Source organism: Leuciscus leuciscus, assembly GCF_965113295.1.
Source record: "Leuciscus leuciscus genome assembly, chromosome: 20".
Classification (NCBI taxonomy): domain Eukaryota; kingdom Metazoa; phylum Chordata; class Actinopteri; order Cypriniformes; family Leuciscidae; genus Leuciscus; species Leuciscus leuciscus.
The window spans coordinates 11,099,839-11,127,382 of NC_138744.1; the positions used below are offsets into that span (position 1 = coordinate 11,099,839).

General features: G+C 37.6%; 3 protein-coding genes and 1 long non-coding RNA gene across 4 annotated transcripts; 1 reads left to right on the forward strand and 3 right to left on the reverse strand.

The window, feature by feature from the left end:
- Positions 1-401: 401 nt before the first annotated feature.
- Positions 402-1,901, reverse strand: gja9a (gap junction protein alpha 9a; the record flags this gene model as incomplete). The annotated part of the gene is made up of 1 exon (XM_082150576.1): positions 402-1,901. The coding sequence occupies exon 1, from the start codon at positions 1,896-1,898 to the stop codon at positions 402-404; it is 1,497 nt and encodes a 498-aa protein (XP_082006702.1). The 5' UTR covers positions 1,899-1,901.
- Positions 1,902-5,138: 3,237 nt separating this feature from the next.
- LOC309483535 lies at positions 5,139-6,449 on the forward strand. The gene is made up of 2 exons (XR_014200586.1): positions 5,139-6,305; positions 6,405-6,449. It is a non-coding gene; the product is annotated as an uncharacterized lncRNA (long non-coding RNA).
- rhbdl2 (rhomboid, veinlet-like 2) lies at positions 5,871-11,382 on the reverse strand. The gene is made up of 8 exons (XM_082149411.1): positions 10,958-11,382; positions 10,315-10,537; positions 9,332-9,480; positions 8,266-8,378; positions 7,296-7,396; positions 7,120-7,180; positions 6,932-6,993; positions 5,871-6,726 (listed from the first exon to the last, which is right to left on the reverse strand). The coding sequence occupies exons 2-8, from the start codon at positions 10,531-10,533 to the stop codon at positions 6,547-6,549; spliced, it is 885 nt and encodes a 294-aa protein (XP_082005537.1). The 5' UTR covers positions 10,534-10,537; positions 10,958-11,382; the 3' UTR covers positions 5,871-6,546.
- A 1,038-nt stretch (positions 11,383-12,420) lies between these two features.
- On the reverse strand, positions 12,421-26,815 carry akirin1 (akirin 1). The gene is made up of 5 exons (XM_082149417.1): positions 26,438-26,815; positions 14,833-14,979; positions 13,573-13,707; positions 12,985-13,056; positions 12,421-12,853 (listed from the first exon to the last, which is right to left on the reverse strand). Exons 1-5 carry the CDS (start codon positions 26,640-26,642, stop codon positions 12,843-12,845), a joined length of 570 nt encoding a protein of 189 aa, XP_082005543.1. The 5' UTR covers positions 26,643-26,815; the 3' UTR covers positions 12,421-12,842.
- Positions 26,816-27,544: the final 729 nt, after the last annotated feature.

Below are 27,544 nucleotides of genomic sequence, written 5' to 3' on the forward strand. Positions count from 1 at the left end.
TATGTTTTAAAATTGGGATTTTCTTTTACCATTACACCATTTTGACTTCTGATGCACTTAAAAAGAGAAATGTCCAGATGAGAACAAGGCATACACAATCAAACATACAATCCATTTCCTGTATTGTAGTCATACTACTATTGTTAATTAAGTATACTGTCTGTGTGTACTGCTGAATTGATATGTATAAAAGGACATGTATAATGTAGTACATAATATAATTATGTATAAAACAATCCATAATGAATGCTACCATTTTATAAAGTTGAATATAAAACTTCAGTCTGAGATTGCTTCCGTGCTAACATCAAAGCTGTAGATGTTAACTTTACAGTCACTTTGGTCAATTTCCATCAATTTATAACTACAAAAATTATATGGCTACCATCTATGAGTTTTTCTCATATCCTTAAGTCTGTGGGAGCAGCTCGCCTGCTACTGGAACTGCTGGCCAATGAGGCGGGATGGCTTGGTGACGCTCGTGGACTATGCCGTGACTCAGAGCTGGATTCTTCTATTGAATCAGGAGAGGTGGGCCTGCTCCGCTTGGAATCAGACCTGGACAAAGTACGTGCCCGCACAGTGGCGTAGGGACAGCGGGCTTTAGCGCCTTCCAGGGAATCCGAGTCTGAGCCATTGCCTTCTACAACCGTTGAGCAGTTCCATGGTGCGCTGGCCTTCCATGGCTTCTTTCCAACTCCAGACGATGAGTGAGAAGATTCTCTGGGGTGGCTCGATGAGTCTGGAGTCTTGGAGTCCTGCCCTTTCTTGTGCGAAGGTGGAGGGTGGACCGAATCTTCCCCCTCTTCTTGCTTCGGCGGCGTGACGGAGTTGCAAGGTGGCAAGCGTGTGTCACTGCTGGTGTTGTTGGAATTGCTGTTGTGCTCTGTGGGACTGTGCTGCGAGTACTTTGGTGCATCAGAACCATTTTTAGCTGGCAAATCACCCTGAACGGGCAAGAAAGCAGAGGTTGGGTTAATCAAAGGAGGGTAGCCGGTTCCATCAGGTGGTCTCTCGAGCAGAAGGTTGTATCCACTGGGTGCAGATGCGATGGTGGCCTTGCGGCCAGTTGAGGTGCCGATGCACGTCTGATGGACCACAGAATCTTTCTTCAGCTTGTTGGGATAGTAGCTGTCATCAGGATCGTCCCTCAGCTGTGGGTAGTAGTTCAAAATGACCTTTTTAAGCTTTTTGTAGCCCAGGTGCAGGATCTCCAGGATGTTGAGAAACAATGAGATGGCAGCTATGCATTGCATGAACACCATGAAGACGCTTTTCTCAGTGGGTCGAGATACAAAGCAATCCACCGAATTCGGGCAGGGCTCACGCTCACATTTGTACAGCGGATCTAGTTGAAACCCATACAGAACATATTGTCCGGTCATGAAGCCCACCTCCACGGCAGAGCGGGTGACTATGTGAGCCACGTAGGTGCGCAGAAGGGACCCCCTCAACGGAGCTTTGTTCAGCTTCCCTTGGTCGATCTGCCGAAGCTCACGTTCTATTTTGCGTCGAACTTCCGCCATCTCCACATCCACGGCCTCAAGTTCACGTCTCAGTGTCATCTTTTTGCGCTGTCGCTCTTTCTCAAGGGCACGGAGGCGGTAGAGGGCATGGCCCATGTACACCAGCGAAGGTGAAGAGACAAAAATGACCTGCAGCACCCAATAGCGGATAAGGGAAATGGGGAATGCTTTGTCATAGCACACGTTGCGGCATCCAGGCTGCTCTGTGTTGCAGATAAAGTCAGCCTGTTCATCATTCCACACATCCTCGGCCGCCACCCCAAGCACCAGCATGCGGAATATGAAGAGGATGGTCAGCCAGATCTTTCCCACCATAGTGGAGTGGATATGCACCTCTTCCAAAATCCCGCCAAGGAAGTTCCAGTCTCCCATTTTCACTCTGACATTTTTGAGTCTGTTAGGAGAAGGAAATAAGAAGCAAGAATCATGACAATGGACTGTGAGTCACATTTGAATAATGTAATACATTGAATTAAAATTGTGTACCAAACTATTATTTTATTATCGCGCATATCACTTTCATCCTTACTGTCACTTTTATTTGAAATGAAGAGAGCTAAGCTTTCCCAAACTAAGAACATCTCAGAGTTACCCTGTATATTAAATGCATAAACCATAAATAGGTGGACTTCTTTTTCAAACCTAGGAAGGAATAACATACAAAAGAGACAAAAAATGAATGGCAAACTAAAAAGACTGATGCAAGATCATAAAGTCTCCATTGCAAGCATCGAAGCATCTCAGGAATTAGGTATAATTCAGACATAAATATTGAATCCGCCCAACAAAAGTCAGATTAATGGCTGATCAGTATGGGGTTTTCAATTACAGATTCTTGTTTGGTTGCAAACAAAATATAATAATAATAATAATACATTTACCTTTTTTACAATATTTATACCTGAATTTAATGTAAACAAATTAATTTGGTCCCAAACAACAAATAGGCAAATGCTAGACTAGAGCCAATGATTGGATCATTACTGCACTGATTATTATATTTCTAGCATGTTATATGTTTGGCAACAGTTTTTCTAACCCTAATTGGTGGAGTGTGTAAGAGAGGTGCATACATTTTTGGTCAAGATCATCTTGATCTAGATCTTTGGTCAGTATGTTTAATAAAAACATGAAAAGCTATACACACTCCATCAATTAGGGTTAGAAGAACTGTCTCCAAACATGCCAATAGCATGCACTGCAATAATGATCCAAACATTGCCTAACTTAGGCACCTATATTAGGTATAATTACAGCAAGCTTAAATGACTTACTAAATAATCAACAAAACATGCAGTGCTACTAAATGCAGTCAGTCGGTGCATTGCTCTAAGCATCTTTTTGTTGAAAGTAAACATAGATAAATAAACTGAAGCACCAACATACCTTAAACAAATTGGGAGAAAATGAAGTAAATCTTCATTGTAAAAGCGACTCAAATGCTACTCCAACGCCTACACCTTCTTAAGTACAAAAAGCTAGACTTATGCCATCCTGTTTATCGTTAAAGCTCTCGACTAAACACAAAACAAGCAGGTCTTCTTGGTGCCAACTTATAGTCATGCAGGAGAAATCAATGCGCTAGCCCATGTAATTTACCTTACAGCAGTATGGACAGAATGCCGCTGCTTCAAATCCCCGCGGGTCATACAGGCGCGACGAGGCCACCAAAATATTAAAAAATCGTTGATGCCCTGCACATCTGATGCAGCACATCACCTGAACTTTTGTGACCCCCTCTTTCCTCTCTGTTGGCACCGAAAGAAGGTTTCCAAATGTGCAGGGGTGTTGGCAAGCGCACTGGTTCTGTATGTCACTGCTTCAATAACCAGTACTCCACTATAAACATGAAGGGAGCACTGAATTGATTGTGTATGCCATGCATATATAAAACATTGTCGAATGATAAAGCCCCCTTCTATATGAATTTAAAGCTCTGTTACACTTGGTGCCCGCTTCATGCTCTTGTGCACCCGCTCTTAATCAGTAGACAGTCTTGCATGTTTGATTGCTAGTTAACACACATTAGAGAACGATTTTTCAGCTGAATAGCAAAAATAGACCAATTCTGCACGCAAGCCTGAGCTAAAAGCACATGCACAACACTACGAATTACCACGTTTTGTAAAGAGAAATGAAGGCCTGTGGTTCTTTTAACAACATAAAACCAAAACCAATGACTGACATTATGAGTGTAATGTCGAATAAAACTGCATTGAGAGTTGTTTATTGTTATCCATGATAGGGATCACAGCTTAACACAATGCTTCTAATGGCATTTGGCCACATGTTGGCACTACTTTTAGTCGTCAATACTTTGAGAAGCAATCAATCGGTCATGTCCGATTTCATACTCTGCTGGGTCCAGCCCAATGTAATTAAGTTGTCTCTGCTAGTTGTGGAGATATTTTATTCCATTTAAAAGAAATCAATGGTGCAACCCCATTACACTCACTAACTATGCTGTTGGTTGGTTTCATACCCGGCCTGCTATTTAGGGTCAAGCCCTATTTAACATAGTGAGTGAGTCTCTTCATTACATAATTTGATAGGCATGCTTTAAATGAATAACTGAATTAAATTGTTTAATAGCTTTGGTATCTCAAAAAGAGAAGCACATCAGTTTAGCTTGAATGCATTTCATGCTCCCTGATGAGTACAAAACATCTTTCCAATTTAAACATTTTATGACCTTTCCATATGATCATATTAATTAAAAAACATTTTATGCATTTAAACACCATCCTTGTTCAGGCCTAAATATAAATTGGCATCTGTTGTTTAGCCATAAAGGTACAAAATCAAACATTATTAGAATGTCACAATAATAAAATATATTACAAGCACTACTTGAGTAGTCTGTTTTTGGAAGACAATTTAGTTTCAGACAGTTTTTCTAATGACTAACTTTTTGAGCTTAATTAAATATTTATATTCTCTACATATAACGTTATACATTATTAACTATTAATCTGATTCGTCATGTCAGTACATCCGTCGTAGATGTGGTCAAAATGACCATAATGCATCCATATATATACAGTATATATAATCTGTTGTCATAAGATTGCAAGATGTTTCTTATGTAAAATAAAGTATATATATTTCAGCATCATTACTTCAGTCTTCAGAGTCACATGATCCTTCAGAAATCATTCTAATATGCTGATTTGATGCATCAATATTGAAAACAATTGTGCTGCTTAATATTTTTGAGGAACCCTTGATACTTTTTTTAAGTATCATTTGATGAATATAAAGAACACCATTTATTTGAAATAAAAAATCTGTAACTTTTGATTCAATTAAGGAGTCTACGTTGAATACAAGTATTAATTTCTTTAAAAGAAAAACTCTTAATGACGCAACAGCGCAGATTATGTTTATACATGTATTTGTACTACTAAAAATAGATTACAACAAACTGTTTGCGGAAGGCAGGGGAATATCCCTGGTGGTGCCAGATCGGCTTTTCTGTTAGTCAGGGCAAATAACTGAACTTGAACTGAAATTTAGTTGAAAACACAGCCCCAGACATGAGTCAATATTGTTCTAAAAATAGACCAGAATTAGATTAATACATATTCCAGGAATGAGTGCGTTGCACATTGATTTGATTCACAACCCAAATTCTGGTTTGTACTGCAGTTCTGCTAGCCGTAAATGTACCTAATTGATGTACTTTGGCAACAGAGTGGAAAATCAGCCTCAGTGTGTACTCTTCACATCCTCAAATGCACTTTGAGGATTTACAGGTCACATCAGGAAAGATATTTTTAGAAACATGCATTGAAAATGGCAGATATTCAGTTTATTATAGCACAGGTGTGAGGACTAGAATAAGTAGCCTATATATAATAGAATCACTTAATGAAAGCATGCTTGAACGATCAGTGAACTATTTTGTGTCATGTGGCTGAAGTTTATTTGTTAAATTAAGAAGAACAAACTTAATAGGGGTCTGTATCAGTCATTTTAACAAGCCTTTTTTTTCAGCAAACACACTGTATGAAGGACTTCAGTGAACACTGAAGTGCCATGAATATCATAGTAGCTCAGACAAATGAAAATTGATTTTTGTGAACTGAAAATACCTGGAATGATCTGTTTAGACTGGCAAGAACACTGTATCCATATTGGCTGGCAATCAATGATCTGTTGGAGAACTACCATCAGCTCATTAGAACAGAGGGGACAGAGGACATTTGTTTTGGGATGCTTTCAGGTGAACTCACTTTACCTTAAGCTATTCGGCATGGTACAACATTTACGCCACACACAAACCCCAGAATTAACCAGTACATAAAACAATTAAATGTAAACCAAGTGAATACAATTAACGAACATGTTTGTACATTTTATTGTATTTTAAAAACACATTTCCAACCTAAACACTTGAAACAAAATATGACAATCATGAATATGTAATTATAGATACATGTCATTAGCAGTGAACTGACACAATTTCCCATTGATTATAGGTCAATAACTTATGTAATGCCACATTTAAACTACATTGTTGTGACCTCAGGTTGAGGTCTGTCCACATGCTGATCAGTGCTGCCCTCTACAGTATTATAAGGACACTTCCAATATTCTGAGTCTAAGAAATTAGAAATGCATTTATAAAAAATAAAAATAAAAATTTAAAAAGTACATGGCAAGTTTATTCTTTTTGACCACAAAGCTCCTTTTTGTCTCCCTTCAAATCAATTAAATTGAGCGGTTTGTTTAGTCATGGCATCAGTTTGTAGGCCAGCATTTAGAGGGCTCAATTTTGTGAATACACACAAAAAAAGGAATCAAAATGGAAATCCTTTTTTGGATGTAAAATCTTTCTAAAAGAAAGTAAATTTATTTACTTTAGATTGTATGTAGCATACAACCTTAAGAGTCTTTCTGACAGTTATATTGACCTGAGACTTGCTTCTTTTAAAAAGCCATGGTTGTCCATTGAGAGCTTCTTTTAAAAAGCCATGATTGTCCATTGAGAACTGAAGCATGACTTCAACCATCATCCTCACTGTGCTGGGGACAGGAAGATGTTGAAAATGACAGCAAACAAGAAGAAGAGGATGTATCCCACAATGCACATCCAGAAGCGTGGGTCCTTGAAGAGCGCTTTATCGTAGTTGGTGAAAAAAACATAACCAATGGTCATGCCTGCTACACCACCACCAATATGGGCCACAAAAGAGACCTAAAAAAAAAAAAAAAAAAAAGGAAAGTATGAAGGACCTTTCTAGTATAAGTGTGAAAACTACATTCAGAGTGAATTCTTGTGGTAAGTCCTATTTATTAAGATATGTAGTCTGAATCACTCTAGTTGAGTATTAGGTATTGTGGTTTAAATACCTGTTTAATGTATGGTTTATGATTCTGCTATGGTCTTAAAAATGTCTCACCTTCATGGCAGTGTCATGGACAATGAACCTTCTGTAAATGGCAAATCCAACATCTGTTCCAACTGAAAAAAACAAAAACAAAAAAATCATGTCAATAAGTCCCAACAAAATGCTTAGTTTATCCAAACATTAATAGTAGATGTCAAAAAAGATACCAATAGTAGAGTGGAAAGTGAAAATGGACGCACCAATCATAACAATTACCAGAATGCGAAACACTCCCACAAGTGGAATCATCTCCCTGAAATTCTATAGGACAAAAAAAACATTTTTGATTTGGGTACTTGAGTATAGTATAGTATTTTCAAAAAAAAAAAAAAAAAAATTTGTATATCCCATCAAATATTACTGGAAAGTTACTCACCACCACAGCATTCATGAAGTAACCTCCCATGAGGGCATAAACACCACCTGAAGCACCCACAAGAGCACTGAGAGGATCAAAGATGGAGCTGGCGAGAGAGCCTTAAAGAGTATTCATACACAGACACACATTCCATGAGAATATGAAGATTTGGATCAACAGCAAAATTATAAAAGTCTAATCTAAATATTTTTCAACTAAGACCATATTATATCTAATCAGTATTCTCATTAATGAGTCAATGTTACCATGTTATCACTGTGCCATTACTTCATTTACCCCCTTTTTATAAAAAAAAAAAAAAGTAAAGATTATTTGAAATGCAAGAAAAAAAAAATCTGTATTTTTGAGAGATTGTATTTGAATATATCAATTTATAAAAACATATAATATGAAAATTAATTGATTTAATTAAATTCATTGAAAATTGTGACTATTTGGTCTATGAACTTTTGCTCTACAATCACATTAAGACCATTTGTTGGTCATTTTATTTTAATTTCAGAATTCTTGTGTGTGTATATGCGAGCATATTTATAAACAAAATGCAGCCCCTTTCCTACGCTTACACACTTGAGTGTACTGATTAAATGTAGGAAAGAGGCTTAATCTAACTAATGTTAAAATAAATAAATAGCATAATTTCATGTGTATAGCCACAGTTCATTTTCGGGATAAAACAGACCTGAACACAAAAGGTGCAACAATTTAGTTTAACTGGTAATACTGTATTTTTTTTTTATTATGTGTATTTTGACAGTCTTAAAATTTCATCTTCATAATAAAAACTATGATTTTTATTTTTACGCAATATTATGTGAAACAATATGCATTTAAAGAATAAACATTGTTACTTTAGAGTTGTCACATAACTTGCAGTAACTGCAATGCAATATTTGTTTGGATTGCAAACAGTGTGAGATATTGTATACTGTATTCCAGTAAGAACTACTGAAATACACAAACCTACCTGCAAGGACTCCCGCCATATAGACCATGCCCACTTCAAAGCCCTTATGCACCAGCTCCAGGGGAATGCCAAGAAGAAGCTGCATTAACAGGTTTCCCAAGATATGCTCCACCCTAATTGAAGAAAAATGGTCATATATATTAAAGGTAGGGTAGGCAATTTCAGAGAGGCTACCAATAGCAAGCTAGCTTTGAAAGCATAAGATCCCACCCTCCCTTTAGAGCGCTGTCCAAAGCCACGCCTACTCCAAAACACATGAGAGCTCAAAGCCAGAGCAGAGTCTGCAAACCGTCACGAGACGAGAGACGGCGTTAAATTACCTCATGTTTCAAAGCACACAACTTTACCATAATAATGAACATAAACAACTTAAAGAGCCCTGACTTGTACCACCTGACTGCTGCAGATTCATTTCAACATTGGTAGTGTTGACATAGAAACGCAAAATTCCGAGGACGGAAGTAGAACATCACAGGTTGCCATCTTTTAATTACAGTAATGACATGGCGTAAACGCAGCATAAGCTCGTTGTTTTTGTTCAGGAGGAATTGTAAAAGGTGGCTGCTTTTTGTTTGCAGCGCTCTGTGACTGTCTGTCTACAACTCTGCATAGCCTTACAGAAATCGCTAATGACGTGTGATGTCTGCGCGAGCAGGGTGCGTGGATGTATGGAAATACACATGTTCATGAGCAGGTAGGACATCCTATATTGCATTCGGACCAAATGCAATGATTGGACAAACATATTTTGGTTCTGAGACTTCCACAGAAGATAGGCCTATGTGTAAATGATCTATTGCTGATTGACATCAGAATGTGAAAGAGATTTTTAAGTCAACCAGTATAACAAAAAGTGTTTATGAATAGGATTGCCTACCCTACCTTTAAATACCAATAATGTAATAACTAAGATGTCTGATCCAGAAATCAGCTTGATTTGTCATTCTACGGTAGAACAGGAGTTTAATAAACTTTTATTATTTCACACATTCAGGGTGACAAGGGGCTAAATAAATAGTTTTCATTGTAATTTTAAAATGAAGAAAAGGAAGAAGAAAAACCTTACCCGGCATGTACAAACATGTAGGAGAGAAACCGCCATGCTTCCTCGCGTTGATCAGGCTTATAGGTAAGAGGACTCTCCCAGATCCCTGTACCCAGGGTTATCCACTGCTTCTGAGGCTTCCATACTGCATAGTAGATAAACACTCCTAACTGTCAAAGATTGAAAAGAGTTTTGAGAGACAAGACCTAAAGTCTTCATTATGCCAGTTGCCAAAAAGCACTGTCAAAAACATTAACCTGTGTGTCAATGTCTCAAAAGGCCTTCATTTCTAGGATGTTGGTTTAGCAGTATTTAACTCATATTTAGGGAGATCATTTTAGTAAAACAATTATAGTAGAGTATAGTAAGGGGGGGGGGGGGGAAGACAATTTTAGTAAAAATTATTATTAAAAAAAATGACTCTTTCTAATGGAAGGTCTCAAAAGTTTATTCATTTCCCAGACACTTATTTTCAGTGACTAGGTCTATTTTAAGGAATGTCCACGGAAACAAGGATGAATCTAGCTTTTCAAACACTTTGGCTAAGAATTGCCATACAGGAATGGAAAAGTGGAAAGCCAAGCTCAAAAGATTCTCAGTTCTTTCATAGTGACACATCCCAACTAAAACATTCACAAATTAATGGAAATGTACTGGTTGCTGTAGGTTTTTATAAAGAATGAACATGTATACTAATATAGTATGAATGTTAATTCATTAATTAATGAACAGTCTAAACTGTTTTCTGGTCTTACAGTATTGCAGTATCTGGTAACAAAGCCTAGTCTGTTGGCTGGTTTTAAAGAGGGTTTTATCTGATTGGCCATAAATCAGATAAACCAGCTTGGCCAGGCTAGGAGACCATCTTAAACCAGCTAACTTTAACTGGTTCAAGCTGTTGTGTGAGCAAATAGAAACGGTTCAATTTATCAGATAGCCAGAAAGATCAAATTCCAGTGGTGCAAAGGTTGATGTTTCGCTAAAAAAAAAACATTTGATTGTACCTCCGCTAAACTGATGAGGATGATGAAGATCGGTGGCGGACAGCAGTTCGCTCGTTCCAAATACGTCTCCCGTAACTCTTCTGGAAGCATCCATTTAGAAACATTCGAATGAATCTGTTCTACCCTGCGACGACTCCTCTTCGGATTTGCTCGATTATCACCTTCTTCGTCCCTCTGCACGGGAAAAGTGTCTTGCTCTTCTATGTCATTATCGCCCATTTCTCTTAAAAATGCAAATCAGAAGGGTCGTTTTTTGGATTAGCCTAATTGACAATGAACCAATAAATTAAAGTTTTTAATTATTTCATTAGGCTATCAGAAAAGTTTTTAGTAGGCTAATCTTTGCAATTGCAGCAAAGCAAATTTAAAAGAAATCTTTCAAAGCTATTTAGATTTCAGTTTCAGCTGCACATGCTTTTTCAGAACTCTCTTCCGGAGTTATTGGCTCTTCCTGCATAAACAAACTCATCCTGTATGGAATTATCTAAGAGGTGGGCTACACTTTTCATTTTAGAAACAACTTTATGTGAGAGAAAAAAATATCTCTTGTGAGAGTGATTAATACATTGGGTGCTTTTTACAAGTGCGGTTTATGCCCGAAACTCTTTTGAATAGATAATTTGCAAACATTAACTCAACTTACCCTTTCTTCTGATCCACCACCTCTCACGCGAGTAGGCTACAATATATTTCTGTAAGAGCGCGCGCAGACCGGAGTTCATTAATGTTGTTGGTTATTTGAAATTATGATAATTAAGTAATAAAATCTATGTTTTAAAAATAGTAAGATAAACAAAAATAGTTGTGTGACCACCACGGACTACAAGACGCTCTCCCTGGACGATAATTACAGGCTTCATCCAGCTTTTCCGGTTCCAGTCTTCCTTCCTCTTGTTCCTAACTAAAGGGACTGCAGGATCGTTTTGCTTACTTTTGTTGAGCAAAAAAAAAGCAACCTCTGACCCGTCAAAGTATAGTAGAGTAAGTAGACTCTTTACCTGAGCTTCCGCAAACCGCCACACCTGAAGTCACGTGATGCAATTGTTTTAAACATTTCGTCCAAATTATAATACACGCAACAACAAAAAAAACTAAACAAAAAAAAACCTATAAATTCTAAATACTGACAATTAACCAACCATAAATAGACAACATTTTTGAAAATACATAAAACTCATTCAAAGAGAATGGTAGCATGCTTTATGAGCACTAGATGTCGCCATTTCCAGTACAATCTACAGAGATAATTCAGACAAATGAAAATTCTGCTCATTCTCGTTTTAAAACCTGTATCAGACCCCTTCTGCAGAAAAAAAGTTTATGGTTTTCTATTTTAATATATTTTAAAATGTCACATTCCTTTGATGGCAAAGCTGAACTTTCAGTATTATTACTCTAGTCTTGAGTGTCACATGACCATTCAGAAATGATTCTAATGTGCTGATTTGGAACACAAGAAACACTTAATATTAAACGTTGTGCTGTGGAAATCATGTTACGTTTTTTCAAGAATCTTTCATGAATAGTTCAACTGAAAAGCATTCATTTGAAATAGTACATTTATAATGTCCTAATCATTTTTTAATGACAATAAATGGTGACCACATCTTGACAAACCTTAAAAAAAAAAATTAAAAAAAAATCGTTTACATGCAGCATACACTATATTCCAAGTCTTCTAGGGCAATTCAAAAGCTTTATATGAGAACAGAATTATAAATGTTATTCACTGATAATTTTTACATCCAGTGAGCTATTAATGAAACACTCAAACTCTACAAGAATTACATTAAGTTAATTACTTTAATTTCTCTCTCACACACAAGGCTATCATATGACTCCAGAACACTAACAGTTTATGAACCACTTTCATGGTGATTTAACATTTAAGGTTTATCAACTTGTGAAGCATTATTAAATCCATGAGGAAAAAAATCTAGGACATTATAAAAATGTATTTTTGTGTTCCAAAGCAGAAAGCTACAAGTGGACATTCTGTCATTAGCTACTCACATTCATGTCTTTCCAAACACTTGATATGCAACACAAACCTATGCAATTTCATTCCAAATTATTTGCAAGAAAGAACAGAATCAATTCAAATGATGACTTATCACAGATCTTTTATTTGTCAAAAAAGAAAAAAAGTTGGAGTTAAAAAACAGACTGAAGGATAGAGGGAGAGTCTGGTATATCTGCTGCAGGTCAGTCACATTACATTAAACAGAGAGAGAGAGAGAGAGATCGCATCAGCCAAGCTTTTTTACAGCGGTAGTTTGACATTTCCCACAAATTCTTAGAGATTAAACTTCCTTAGAATGCATCTAGATATGCATGTTTGGAGTTGGGCCATCAGTAACAGTTCAGCAATAAAAATGAGTTAAATGTGGATAGACCATGGCACCCAAGCAGTTTAAAGGGGAAAAAAAGATTCAAAAGTGGAAGGAGGAAATTTCAAATGAAACGAAGGGGGCTGGTTCTATAGTAACCAGCTGCTGAGGGGTGGCTAGAACCATCTATAATGTTCTTCAAGACACATCTGAAAATAAAGAGACCATAATCAGCATTTGGACCAACTGAAATCAGCTCAATTATTTTTAACTGCAACAAACAAACAAATTTATGACAGAATGGTAATCGCTTGCTTATAGAGAAAGTTAATACACTTACAGCTTGCAGGCCTGGCGCCATATCTTCGCATAATCTGATCCTGTGTGAATTTCACGAAGGACTCATATTGTTCTTAAGGGGAAAAGGAAGAGAAACGGCATGTTAAGAACACAATTCAGCCATAACCATAAGAGTGGTGAAACCAGAAAACATGACAATGTAGCATGTTACATAATTTTACAAATAAATAAAAATAAATATTGATACTAATAAAAGAAATAGACCTTAAGTACCTGTCTCCCGGTTTACAGAAATATGAATGAATCGCTCATTTTAAAATCTTCCTCGTCTACTGATATTTGTTATGCATGACATCGGCTTCATCATTACAACGCTTGATAACTTTCGTTAACTCTACAATGAGTAAAGCTTCACCAGCTAATTACTCTTCGACAGAGATGTCATAAATATACAAACAAGGACGTTCAAAGACAAAATTCTAGAGATGGCTGCATGCTTTTTTTCCCCTCTGGTGCATAAGGTATATACACTTAAAGAACTGGTGTGTTTTTTTATTTATCCTAATGATAAAGGCATGAACTCGATAAAGCTAACACCCCACTGTGTGGAATCTGCCATTTGTTGTACCTGCAAGCTTTGTGTTCAGTATCTGTTCGTACTCTTCACGCATCTTCTCCTCGTGATCTTTGATAAGGCGCTCGCACAAATAGCCAACCTGCCTCAGCGTGAACAGTGGCTGATCCTTCTTCAATGATGAGGCACCTAAAAACACACACACAACTCTGAATATCCATACTTCACCATGTCACTTTACATTCAATTGGCAAAATATCTATAGGAATCGATAAGAATTGGAATAGTTCAAATTCAAATGATACCCAATCCTACTCACTTAGGCTGCATTTATTTAATCAAAAGTATAGTAAAAACAGCATACTGTGTACAATTCAAGATAACGTCACCAGAATAAAATACATTTTTAAATGTATTACAATAAAGATGCGGTCTTCAGTGTCACATGATCCTTTAGAAGTTATTCTAATTTGGTTCTTAAACATTTATAATCATTATCAATGCTGAAAACAGCGCTGCTTAATATTTTTTGTGGAAACTTTTTTCTTCTTTTTTTCCCCCCAAGATTCTTTTAAGAATATAAAGTTCAAAAGAAAAGCATTTATTTGGAAAAAGATCTTGTGTAACAAATGTCTTCGCTGCCACTTTTGATTAATTTAATAGATCCTTGCTGAATAAAAGTATAATTTTTTTTAAACAATCTTACGGACCCCAAACTTTTGAATGGCAGCGTTTACTAAAACGCTTGAGCCAAGCCAAGCACTTTTTACAACTTACAATTTCCATTTGAATAAAAATCATCAGTAAAGAATCTTAGCTGTTGATTTTAAAGTGCTCACAGCTTTTATAAGTAATAAAAAGCATGTTTTGAGAGGTTTCCTCTCTATAGTCACCGTCATCATGGGCTCTCATCTTCATGACAATCACAACGTTTGCTTATGGTCAAATTGTGCTTCAAAATCTATAAACCAATTTTGCTCTGTCACGTTTGCATTTTCTGTACATTCAAACTCGCCGGCATCAAGAATCAAAAAGTATTCGACATTACTGACGACAAACTGCATCTTCACAATGCACATTTGAAATTAAAGCCAGGAGCCCAATCCTGTTCCTGGAGAGATTCTGTCCAGCAAAAAGCAGCTCCAACCCTAAATCAAATACACAAAGATATTCAAGAACACTTAATTACAGACAGGTGTGCTGGACCTCTGTGGGAAGGCAGATCTCCAGGAACAGGATTAGGCATCTCTGGTCTAAAAAAAGGTTGATAAATGGTTTAAGAATCTCAATGGACATGGTTTTCAGTGGACTGACCTGTGGGAGAGCTGGGGGAGGTAAGGGCGGGACTGGAGCTCTGGATATCAGTGGAGCTGCAGGGTTCAGTCTGGTTGAAGGCCCCTTCTAACTGCCGTCGCCTCTGATAGCGGCTGTACTCCTGACGAATGTTCTGGAAGATCTGTTCTGTTGGGGTCAAAGGAAGACAAATCGAGAGAAAGATGTTAATTCAGCTTACATATTTTTTTCGTAAAAAATTTCCCCTAGGTGTGTGCACAAAGTCGAATATTCAATCTAATTATTATCTGAAAAATAAAAAATGCTATTCAAATTGCGCTACATGTTGCTTTGCTGGCCGTGAATGCAGTGAAATCCTAAGCATGCAAACTAAAACTCAGTTATAACTGAATGCACTAAGTGGAGCTTGTTAAAGGAGAAGTTCACTTTTGAAAAAACTTTTGCTGATAATTTACTCACCCCCATGTCATCCAAGATGTCCATGTCTTTCTTTCTTCAGTCGAAAAGAAATTAAGGTTTTTGATGAAAACATTCCAGGATTTTTCCACATATTATGGATTCCATTGGGACCCAAACGGTTCAAGGTCCAAATGACAGTTTCATTGCCGCTTCAAAGGGCTTTAAACGATACCAGACGATGAATAAGGGTCTTATCTAGCGAAACGATCGGTCATTTCAAAAATAAAATAAAAAGTTGACGTTTTATAAGCACAAATGTTCGCCTTGCTCTGTTCTGTGATGCGCGTTCGTGACGTCACGTAATACGCAATTACGTTGAAAAGGTCAAGTTTGATGTGTTTACAAATGTGCGGAAGGAGGACCATATAAACATTTTCAAATGTATTTGTGTCAGTTTATCGTTTAAAATGCCCATTTCGTGTGCGCATCCTGAGTGTTTTAATATTAAAAAGCCAAAAAGAACATTTTCTTCAATTTTTCAAGCGTGACCTTTTCAACGTAATTGCGTATTACGTGACGTCACGAACGCGCATCACAGAACAGAGCAAGCCGAACATTTGTGCTTATAAAACGTCAACTTTTTATTTTATTTTTGAAATGACCGATCGTTTCGCTAGATAAGACCCTTATTCATCGTCTGGTATCGTTTAAAGCCCTTTGAAGCGGCAATGAAACTGTCATTTGGACCTTGAACCGTTTGGGTCCCAATGGAATCCATAATATGTGAAAAAATCCTGGAATGTTTTCATCAAAAACCTTAATTTCTTTTCGACTGAAGAAAGAAAGACATGGACATCTTGGATGACATGGGGGTGAGTAAATTATCAGCAAAAGTTTTTTTTAAAGTGAACTTCTCCTTTAAGTTGATTGTATTTGATCACAGAATACCGTCATCTGCCTCTAAGCACAGCAAAGTTTGGAATTACTTTGATCAAAACATTTTTTACCAAATGACCGTACAAAACTTTTGATCAAATGGATCAACATGTGTGGAAACACTGTCAGGTGAAACCGTTATCATTAGGGCGGTCACATACATTTTTCTGACAATCAATAGCGATTGTGCCGATTGATTGTCTGTTTTAGGGCTTTGTCATGCATTTGTGTGCTTCGTTCCTTAAATAATTGTGATTAAATTTTTTGTAAATTATCATTTTGCAGTATAAGACTACAGTTAACGCCATAATTTATTCAATTCAGTAAATAACTGAAATGTATTACAAAAAACTGGCCAATCACACAAAAGGCTATAAGTGTCTTTATTTGAATTTTTTTTTTAAAAATCCATTAAGTTAATTCGAACGCACCGTTCTCCACGCACTAGCACAGCGGTTCATCTTAATCTGACGACGTATCTATAATATGGTTTATTGAAAACGCGTAAAACAGTTAAGCTAAATGTTTCTGACAATGGATACACATTCTGGGTTCCCAATACATTACAACAATAAAAAAAACTTTGTCTTTGTAAACTTTGTTCAATACGAGTGCCGTATGCTCGAATATGCCCAGTCATTTACGCAGTCATCACCAGGGTGTTGATAGCACACCAAAGTTTTCCCAAAGCAAACTTTTCGGGGAAATTTATCTCCATGAACCCCTTAAAACTACCAATTGGTCCGTGGCAATTATGTAATTGGTAAGTGTAGTCTGGGACTCCACCTGGTGCCTTATTTGACGTTGAAATCTTATTGGTGGAAGACTTATTCTGTTTAGCACATCAAGGTCAGAAATAAGTAAAAACCATGAACAACACTGGAGAGTAGGGATGCACCGATTGGGGAATTCTGGGCCGATACCGATACCGATGTTTAACATAACAACTTGGCCGATGGCCGATGCCGATGCCGATGTTTTTTCTTTTTGTTATTTATTCCTTCTTTTGTGCCACGGAAACATACAAGTCTTTCGGCTCTTGATCACACTATCCTAGAATGAGCACAAATTCAATCAGACCAATTTATGAAACAAAAAAAACCTTTAATGTCACTTTCTGGTTGACAGTTATAACCTTATTTATAAGTTCTTTTTCAGTTGTTATGAAGAGCAATATGAGAGAGAAATTTGGTAATCATTGTCTGACCCAACAAAAAAAACATTATAATATTCATTTTATTTTTCGTGTTCGCATTTATGAGGGAAAAAACACGGGTGAATGTTCATACCAAAATATTAAATTTTAAGCGCGCACGCGCTCTTCTGCGAGAGAGAGAGAGAGAGAGAGAGAGAGCCCCGACCGCGCGCGCGCTCTCACTCACTATTCAGAGCGGTCAAGCTTCCCCGTACTTTTTGACAAGAGTCCTTGACAGGGAGGCCAGAGTTTCTTTGCAGCTCAAGTCGGCGGCGGTGTGTACAGTTAACGCTCTATCTGTTGACGGCGCTGAGGGAAAAGCTCCCCCCACTGGAAGAAGCGGTCGCCGCCCATTTGTGTCCTCCTGCTCACCCATCAAAGCCGTGCAGAACGTCTTCAGCACTCGCGGATCGTGCATACTCCGCCGCTTCTTCTGCTACACACCATATGGTCGTTCTTTTCTCGAGAAAGGAGTTTTCTCATAGAAAATAAATAAATAAATGCGTCATTGTACCCAGCACTTCTGAAAATGCACTTCCGAATGCGTCTCTGTCCCCAGCATATCAAACCAAACTGACGCCCATGTGACATCGGCGAATGTCATTTTTATTTCCCGATGGCCGATGGCAGTTAACGAGGCAAATATCGGCCGTTACCGATGTTCAGCCGATGCATCGGTGCATCCCTAGTAGAAATGAAGTTGTAATTCTAATTGAAAGTAACCCAGACAATTTTTTTCTCTCTTTAATACTGTAAAGGTGCTTGCATTAAAGAAATATATTGTATGAAGTGCTATATAAATCAACGTGACTTGATTTAAGTGCAGAATTGCTGAGCTTGTGCAAACATGTCCACATTGCCATTATCAGATGCTTTCTTTACCCCGGTTTTCACACTGCTGTAATTTTTGTAGTGTTAATTTTTTTGTTATTGCGAGGAAAGCATGCAGCACATTTACATATTCATCTAAAAGTCGCTCTCAGCAGCACGGGAGGTGTCGGGATGTTCCGTAACAGTGCACCTCTGCTCAAGTACTTTAACTTCTTTTTGCCCCCCAAGGAAAGGGCAAAAAAAATTACTTTGCCGCAAGAATATTGGGGCCTATTTTCAATCATCTTAAATGAGGTGAAGAAAAACAACAGCAATCACTGTCTTAACCTTAGCAGGCGCACACAATACACAGAGGATATCCTGCTTCCAGCATGGGTCCCATGACGTAGTGTGAAGAAATAGTGTGAAGAAATAAGTTTCACTTCAGTTTTACAATCAGCCACAATGGTACACTGACAGTCACTAACACGCGCTACATTAGGGGGAAAATGGGATGCAGGTTAGTTTCGTTTGGCTTTGTGGAGGGTCAGGCTTATTTCTGGTAACCGAATCTGGGTGACGGGACTGCAATGCGGAGGACAGCAAAGCAACCAGGAACCTCCAGAGTCCCTTTATAGAAAAACTGGGTTGAGTTTAGTCCCCTGTCCAAATCTTCAACACCAGCAGATGACTCAAAACTGATTAGAAACCTGCATGACTTCCATGAGCCAAACTCTTTTAAAATGATCTTCTATAATCATCTTAATTCATCACAAAAATTAGTATTTGGAGGTTGATCATCTCAGCTTCCTGAATGTAGGTCATTCAAAGCTTCAAGGGTGGACAAACACAAGGGCACATCTATCTGCTGCACCTGCATCACTTATCTTGGGTGTGGAGCTCAGAGTCCACGTCAGGTTCGTAGAGACTAGAGAGCTTTATTCAGTACACTTTAAATTCTGGTTTTGGCCGCCTCTCAAATGGGTCAAGCCATAGATATTACCTAGGAAGTTCAAGTAAATGCGCTAGAAATCCATGCTTATTTAAAGATGTGCATTTATTGCATGGACTGAGAAAGCACCGACACCTGCAGGATTTCATCTGACGGTACATCAGCATATAAAACTATCTGTTCCGTAAGAGTAGCGGTACCGCAGAACAAGTGTAGCCTCTATATCTATAGACGTTTTTAAATATGAAAACTATGGAATTGATTCCCTTTTGGAGCCTGACTCTAGCGGCCAGTCGATGAATTGCAGTTTAAGTCACTTCCGTATTGGCTTCAAGAGAGAGACTGGAAGGTTGCCGCTCGGTAAAAACTGAAGGGGTAGAGGTGTGAATCTTCACTTACCTCATGATTCAATTACAATTCAGAGGGTAACGATTACATTTTAAAACAATTCTCGATGCATCTTCAATTCTTTTATTAACAATTAATCAATACAATACTGTTATTTTATCTTTTATTACAAATAAGAACAAATATGCAAATAACAAACAGTAGAACAAATACAATTTGGGGCTTTTCACACTGAGCTTAACCACGGGTTATCGTCGTTCTAAACACTGCTCTTAACCCCAGGTAAAAGAACGTTTCACATGCCATTGCAAAACTTGAACAGTGTGAATCGATGCGGTGTTAGAATGTGATGACTATATGAGTCACGCTATTGGTTGTCATTGCTAAGCATATTTACGTGCTTTGGACAGTATGAATGTAACAATTTATCGTGTCAACATATCACAATACAAAAATGCAACAATTTATATTGTGGATAGTTCACCCAAAATTGTGTGAATTTTTTTTTTTTTTACGTTTACAGAGTTGTTTCAGTCAGCACGAGTAACACATTGAGATCTTTTTTGTTACTTATTACTCTTAAAGTGCGGGACGTGCTTGATGTTAAAACGTTATTTTCTCATTCATGTATATTCTTTTCATAGAAACCGCAAGTGCTTTGCTTACGAAGGAAATAAGCATCTTTATAAATATAGCTTATAATAAGAGTACATTATTTACAATAAACGGTATGATATGCCTATTAAATTAGATTTTCTAAAAATCGATTCTTTTGTTTTTATGCATCGATGCGGAATCGTTCACATCAGCATTGTGATGCATCTTAGAAACAAATACATTTCACAGCTTTATCAAGGGGTGGCATCTATCTTGATGCTAATGCATTCCAGCGAAGCAGGCAGTGTGGCTACAACCTAACAGTGCCTAAGCTGCATTGTAAACACAGGAAGTCTCCTCTGCAGTCTCATCTGATTGGTTTTTATTTGTGTAAACACACAGCTTTGCATGGCCAATAAAGAAGTGTTATTGGGAAGCACAACCAAACCCAGTGTTCACTCTAGAAATGAGTATACCAGAACCAAAGATTCACTATTGAGTTGTAAAAGTCCTGTAATAAAGTTTGTTTGTAACAATAGAGCAGGAGTGTCCAATCCCTGATCCTGGAAGCCTACTGTCCTGTAGAATTTAGCTCCAACCCAAATTAAACACACCTGAAACAGCTAATCAAGGTCTAACTAGGCATACTAGAAACTTCCAGGCAGGTTTGAGGCAAGTTGGAGCTAAACTCTGCAGGACAGATTTTGGAAACCCCTACAATAGAGGTACTAACATGTTGACAAGCTAATCTAGATTAAAATGCTTCAGTCCAAAACAGACTAAACAAAATTAGCCGAACTTAATGGGACAGTTTTCACAAAAATGAAAATGCTTTATTTACTCATCCTCATGTTGTTACAAACCTGTATGATTTTCTTCAGTGAAACGAAACAAGACAATATTTTGAAAAATGTCTCAGCGTTTTTGAAGCCAATGGAGTCTAATGCCATTTTGTAGCCATTCATTGCATGGCCAAAAGCAGTTATTTTCTTGTGTCCTACAGACTAGGGCTGTAACAACTAATCAAAATCGCAACTCCGCACTATGCACTGAAAACATCTGCCAGTTTTTACAGCAGTGAATAACGCATTTCTATGGAGAAAACATCTGGAAAATAGCGTAGGACTGCTGTGGGAAAAGTGCATGACTCAAGTTGATCTAAACATGAGAATGTGTCATATTACGCGCTTCAAAACAAAAGCATATTTTAACACTGCTTGCCCTGTCATGTGCTTTGATGGATGTGCGTGCTGTTTAATATGTTTGAGACACGTTTTCCTCAATGCATAACTTATTCTATCTGAAATCTTATTGGGTTATTTCACACTTCCTAATGGTTTAGTTCACAATTATCCGTTAATGTTAGAAAAGAAACGCTTGTCCTGACAGGACAGCAAGACTTCACAGCCTTTAGCGAACAAGGCTGGCAGAAGGAGTACAATAATTCTGACGTTAGCAACATACAACAACAATTTAATAATTTCGTAAAATTAATCAATCATGGATTTTTCCATTAAATTAACGAAATAATGGTCTAATCTGTTATGTTATAACTAATAATTGTTAGTTGAAGCCCTACTGCAGAATAAAGTCTAAAAGGTTTTGAATAAAACAAGGGTGAGAAAATTAAGAAATGTAATTTGTGTGCACTAACTCATTAAGTTCAGATCACGCAATAATCCTTTTTAGAAACAGATAGAGAAAGACACACAAACTTAGTCAATGGGCAACGCCAGACCCCTTGAATGACAGGTAAATCCCTCCGCCTGTATCAAATGCTGCCAAATGCTGAGACTAGGTCCAACAGGTTACTTAGCAACTGTAACCTTATATGGTCAAACCAAGCAATCAATCACAGTGGCTTCCTGAGAGAGGATGGGGAGCGATTCAAGGCCCAAAAGCACTGAACAAGGATAAATCAAATACAATGGAGGTGTGGGATGAACTGGACTGGGGGAGGGGAGTGTAAGTGGGTGTAGAGTTGAGGCGTCTTATTCACTACACTGTCGAGGCTTTGAGGAGGGAATTTAAAAAACCCAAACTGGCAGGAAGTGCCCTCAAGCTAGGAGCTCAAGCCCAGGGTGTGTTCCTGCAGGGAGCTTGATTCGCTTTGTTTAGGATTTGGTGCATTACAGACGTTAATTATTCTGAAGCAAAAAGCTTTTGTGTTTGAATGTTAGATGAGTTATCACAGCACAAACAGGGTCAAGCAACTTCAGACATAGCTTGAAATATCAGACGCTGGCTCGTAATAAGAAACTATGAGCTGCTGATGGAAGACTATTTTATGAAGATTCTATTCAAAATCGAATGTGCCTATCTAGAGACACAAAGCTAAATAAGGATGATAAAGAGGGTTGTTCTATGAAAGCAAAACGGGCATTTGGTTTTACAAAGGCAAGACTACTGAACACCAAATTGGGCTTTAAGGCCAGTCACATTCCATCCTTGCCATTTTAACAAGGGAACTGATGGGCAGGCTTGGAAACAAAGAACAAGCCCCAAAAACAAAACAAAAAACACTAAACCCAATGATTTTAGTGATGTTTGTCTAGCTAGTGCCATGCAAAATCCTAACCCCCTAGGACACCGAAGCAATTCCATTGGCTGAAAGAACATAAAATGTCTGCTCTTTATGGTGCCGCATTAGAAACCTACAAAATGTACTTTGTCATTTAACTTTGTAAATACGACTTTTAAAATTGTCACAATTCACTTAATATAAACAGTCAAAGACAATCATTTCTTGTTCTGTTTTTTTTGTTTTTTTTTTTTGCTCACGTTTGCTTAAACAAATCATTATTTTATTTTGTTTGTAAACCACTACTCTGTTATCAGTATATTTGCCAGCTAACTTGGAAAATGATACTACCCCATTAAACTGCTATCTTTGCATAGTCGCACACATATTACCACCAGTTAATTGTACCATTTTGATTACCTAGAAAAAGATATGAGGCATTATAAGTGGCGACCTCTTGGGGTCCAAGGGGGAACCAGCAAAAACACTTATGCATCATTCAGAGTGATTAGTGTATTTAGTCACCATTATGGAATATTGCAGTTTATCATCAATTATTTATCTGTAATTTTTTATTCATGTGCCCGCATAAGAGGTTGATTGCTGGAACAATCGGTTATCTGCAAAAATACTTACTGAATTTTTTTTCAGGTTGCATCCATTACTAGAGCAGTACGATAGCAGCCAAATGTTTAATGTCACGATTGTTACAATCTATTTGCATTAGTTCATATCCAGCTGGTCACTTATGCATTCGTTAGCCAGCAAAGTTCCACATTTAAAGCTAATGAAGTGAGAAAGCAAACTGTATGGCCATGCAAGTCATTTCAGTTCTATCAACAACACTAATACGCATTTTGTTATTTTGATTAGATAATCATCAATTAAAATAGAAGCATATAACATGCGAGAGACCATATACATGCGTGTCTAATTTCAATGCAATGGCCTTTATATTTGGATATGGTGTCAATGCCTGGCCATCTTTAAGCATGACTGTTCAGTATTGTTCCTTGTTAGACTTAATTTCAACAATCACTAATAGATTAATTTTTGTTGTAAACAAAAGTAAACAAAAGTTGTATCTGTTAACTTTAATGTACTACGAACTAACATGAATAATCAAGGTATGATATTTAATATTTATACATTTCATTAAAAACGTAGTAAACTTTTAAATCTCATTTGATTAAGTTATCAGCCAGGGGTGTTTCCCAAAGCCAACTATGGTCGCAAGTTCCGTCGTTACCTATAGAGTTCTATGGAAATTGCGATCATAGTTGGCCAACAATGCTTTTGGGAAATGCACCCCAGTGTAACCAACCTAGTAATTATCGTTATCAGTTATCTGTAAAATTCAATATTGGTCGACCTCTACTCATAATCTTTAATCACAATAACCTACCCTCCCACTTGCAATGACATCTTATCTCTGATAACGTGTTTACAATAGTAAACAACAAACCTCTGATCCAATCAATTCCAGATCGACAAAAATCAAGTCCCATCCTACATTATTATTCTTGTTCGAGAAGCAGTTTTACTTGAATATACGTCACAATAGGGAATAACAGTAGGGCTGCCCCCAAATAGTCGACTAGACGTTAGTCATCAAGAAGCTTAGTTGACCAAATTTTAATTAGTCGTTTAGTCAAAAAAAAAAAAAACTCTACAGGAATTGGTAAATTCACGCAGTCCGATGGATAGATCGCAATTATGGTCCTGTCCCAAATGACACACTTCATGCACTTGGATGCCGCGTACTTGTGTCTGATAAGTCCACAAGACCGCAGGGTGTCCAATTTGTCAGGGTGTGCGATTTCAGAAGGGTGCTCAAGAGCGCCCCCCTTGTGGTTGATATGCGTCTTCGATGCACGCTTTTGGAGAGCCCGCACTGAAGCGAGCTCCGCAGCAGACTTCTTCCCGACAGTCAAAGCTGCGTTACGTCACGAAAGTGCGGACTCATAGGAAGACCGTGAGTGTTTAGGGTGCCATTTGAGACTATGTCAGGCAGGAATGTCAGGCAATGTTCACCTTTCATTCATCGACATCAAACATGGCTTATCTGAAACATACTAGTAGTAGCTTAACATTAGCTACTTTACATGGCCACTCTCTCATTAATTAGAACCTAAATAAATGTGGGCTTTTATGAGGCGCATATCCAAGTGATCATGCGGAAGCTAAATTAGTACAGCACTTCCTGCATGACATGTTTACTTAACATGCATTTCTCTATATGAGAGTCTGCGTCGTCAACTTCACAGTTGCTGCCGAAAGGGACTTAGTGGTTTAGTGTTTAGCCTACCTCTAATGTAGAACAATGTAACATAGAATATCATCTCAATCCTGAAACTCAAATCATCATTAACATGCAACTAATGCCTTAAATGAACAACTAGGCTATTAGTTGACTAGAAAAATCTTTAGTCAGGGGCAGAACTATATAAAAGACCACTGCAACTTCCATTTAATGCCACCTGTAATGCCTGTTCTGTTTCTAATCTGCTTGTCACTGGAAAAAGTCAAACAATATTTTCATGTTTTCTGCATTCACTATGCATTTCAAACAACACTAAATACAAGAGTACGATATGAGAACCAGTTCTGGATTCTTCCCCCTGCTATTCACTATCGCTTAGTGAATTTGTGAGTGCCACCAAGTTGTAGTTCTATGTAAGAGCAGTGCGAAGGAAAATAGATTAATAGAGATCTGTTTAAAAATATATATATATATTTGCACTGACTGCATAAAACCGTTGGTCTGAACAGATATTTATAGCACTGAATTTTCATCTGGGCCTTTAATCTGAAATCACCAAATATATCATCCAAAGTAGGCTACTACAACGATTGTTAATGGAATTGGAATCATTAAAAATTAGAAACTAAATCAGTGTTCTTATATTCTAAATCCTACTAATGAGGATGCAAACTCAGTGCCTATAATTAAGAAATAAACGATGATGGCAAAATGATAGGTTGCTCTGAACTTTACTTTTGTAATTTGTCACTCCTAGTTTCCCCATTTATTCAAAGTGGCGTCTTGGATTTTTTTACTTGCGATAAAAGCTGTAACGTTAGCCGTTTTACAAGCTCTAAACAGCAGGATTTGGGCTGGTTCGCCAAGGGGCCCAAAAATTTCGGATAAAAGCAGTGCAAGTACTACATTAAATACGCACGGCTTTAACGAAATTATCAATGTTAAATATCAAATTACTGGAAGTTTGTTTGACGCGGAAACATTTAGCCTGGGTTATTTTATGCATTATGCACACATAATATGAACACTTGTGTTTTTAAATAATATTGTTAAATCAAAAAGAAATAACGCCAATCCACCCTTGCGCACACATCCACCTTTCCTCTTTGTTTGGACGTACTGGTTCAATCCTGCTGGTAAACTATAACTGGCTGAACGCAGAGATAAATGTTCACCATCCAGACCAGAGCCAGGCGTTTGTAGAAAAACAATGTCATGTGTATTGTTTTCTGTTGTAATGGTCGATGGCTATGTGTGTGTTCACACTAAGCCATGGGAGTTAAATGAAGCTCTGTGTCAGCTAGTCTGTATTAGCGGCCGCTTTCAGCCTAGCTAGTCGAGCTCAAAACAGCTATTCATCCAAACTGCATAATTACCGGTAACTACAGTCCATACCAACTACCCACCACAACCATACCATCCATTAAGAAACGGCATTTAACATTCAAATCGTTACTCAAAGCAGATTGGTGGGGGGATTAAATTAACGGACTATCGAAATTCAAAAATACACTAGCTGGTTAGCTGAGATTAAACAACCCCCATTCCCCTCCTCCATGTCAAACAAACCAACGTTAAATGGCGAGAATCGTGCATTTTTCTCACCTGGAGTTAGCCTGTGTTCTCCACCCATTGACTGGGGCGACATCGAGTGTGCCGGGCTCTCTGTTGACGGGCGAAGACCGCATCTCTGCGGGGAAGGAGTAGTCGGAGTCCCCGGTAGAGGATTGCACCTCCTTCGCTTGGGGGACTGCGGGCTGAGAAGGGCCTCAAACTCCATAGATCGCTTCAACGTCGCGCCACAAGCCATGATCGCTGATTTAATTCGACAATAAACAACAGCGGTAAAATAGCACCTTTTTTGATAATAAAATGCTCAGATTTCCTTTTCTAATTCGACTTTTTCAGGGGGTTTTATTGAGCTTCGCACGACATTGGCGGCCCCCCCTCTGTTCACACACCGGTTTAAACACCAAGTGCCAGATTTGTAGCAAAAATGCTAAAACGACACAGCCAAGGACTGTACCATTCACGGAGAGGGGGGCGAATGTTATAAACAAGTTTATTTTTTCTCACATAAAGTTCTATCATAACTTATTTTGTTTACTAAGCAACAAAAACATTCACGTGGTTTAAAATATATCGCAAAAATATAAGCTATATGTTAATTTCTTTTTTACTTTATAAGTAAATCTACTACAGTGGTAATCGTCCCCACCCGTGAGTAGTGGATTATGTTAATGCCCTCTCTCAACATAGTTTCCAGTGATGTGCTGCTCCAAATCAAAACGATTATTAATAATGAAAGTGATAGTTATACTTACTCGGGTTTATGCTTGCTATTGTTTAGCTTTTACTGTATAAACAGGCCTCTTGCACCGATTTTTTTGTGGATGCTGTTTGCATAGAAAAGAACACCTTTTATTATAAATGTAGCCTACTTAATATTTTAAGAATTACGATCATTATTATCTATCTCCCTTATGAATATAATAAATAGGTAAATATATCAAATGAATACATTATGTACAATATTTGCTTAATATTATTAATGTATAATATTTGCTCTTTTTTCGTCAATATTTGTTTTTCTAATTTAAACAGTGTCTTTATATGCTCACTGAACTCTTTCAGTTTATTTTGGGTTAGTTATTGGATTAGTATTTGCATTTCATTCTAAGAAAGAAAAAAAATCCACTCCTCCAACAGCTT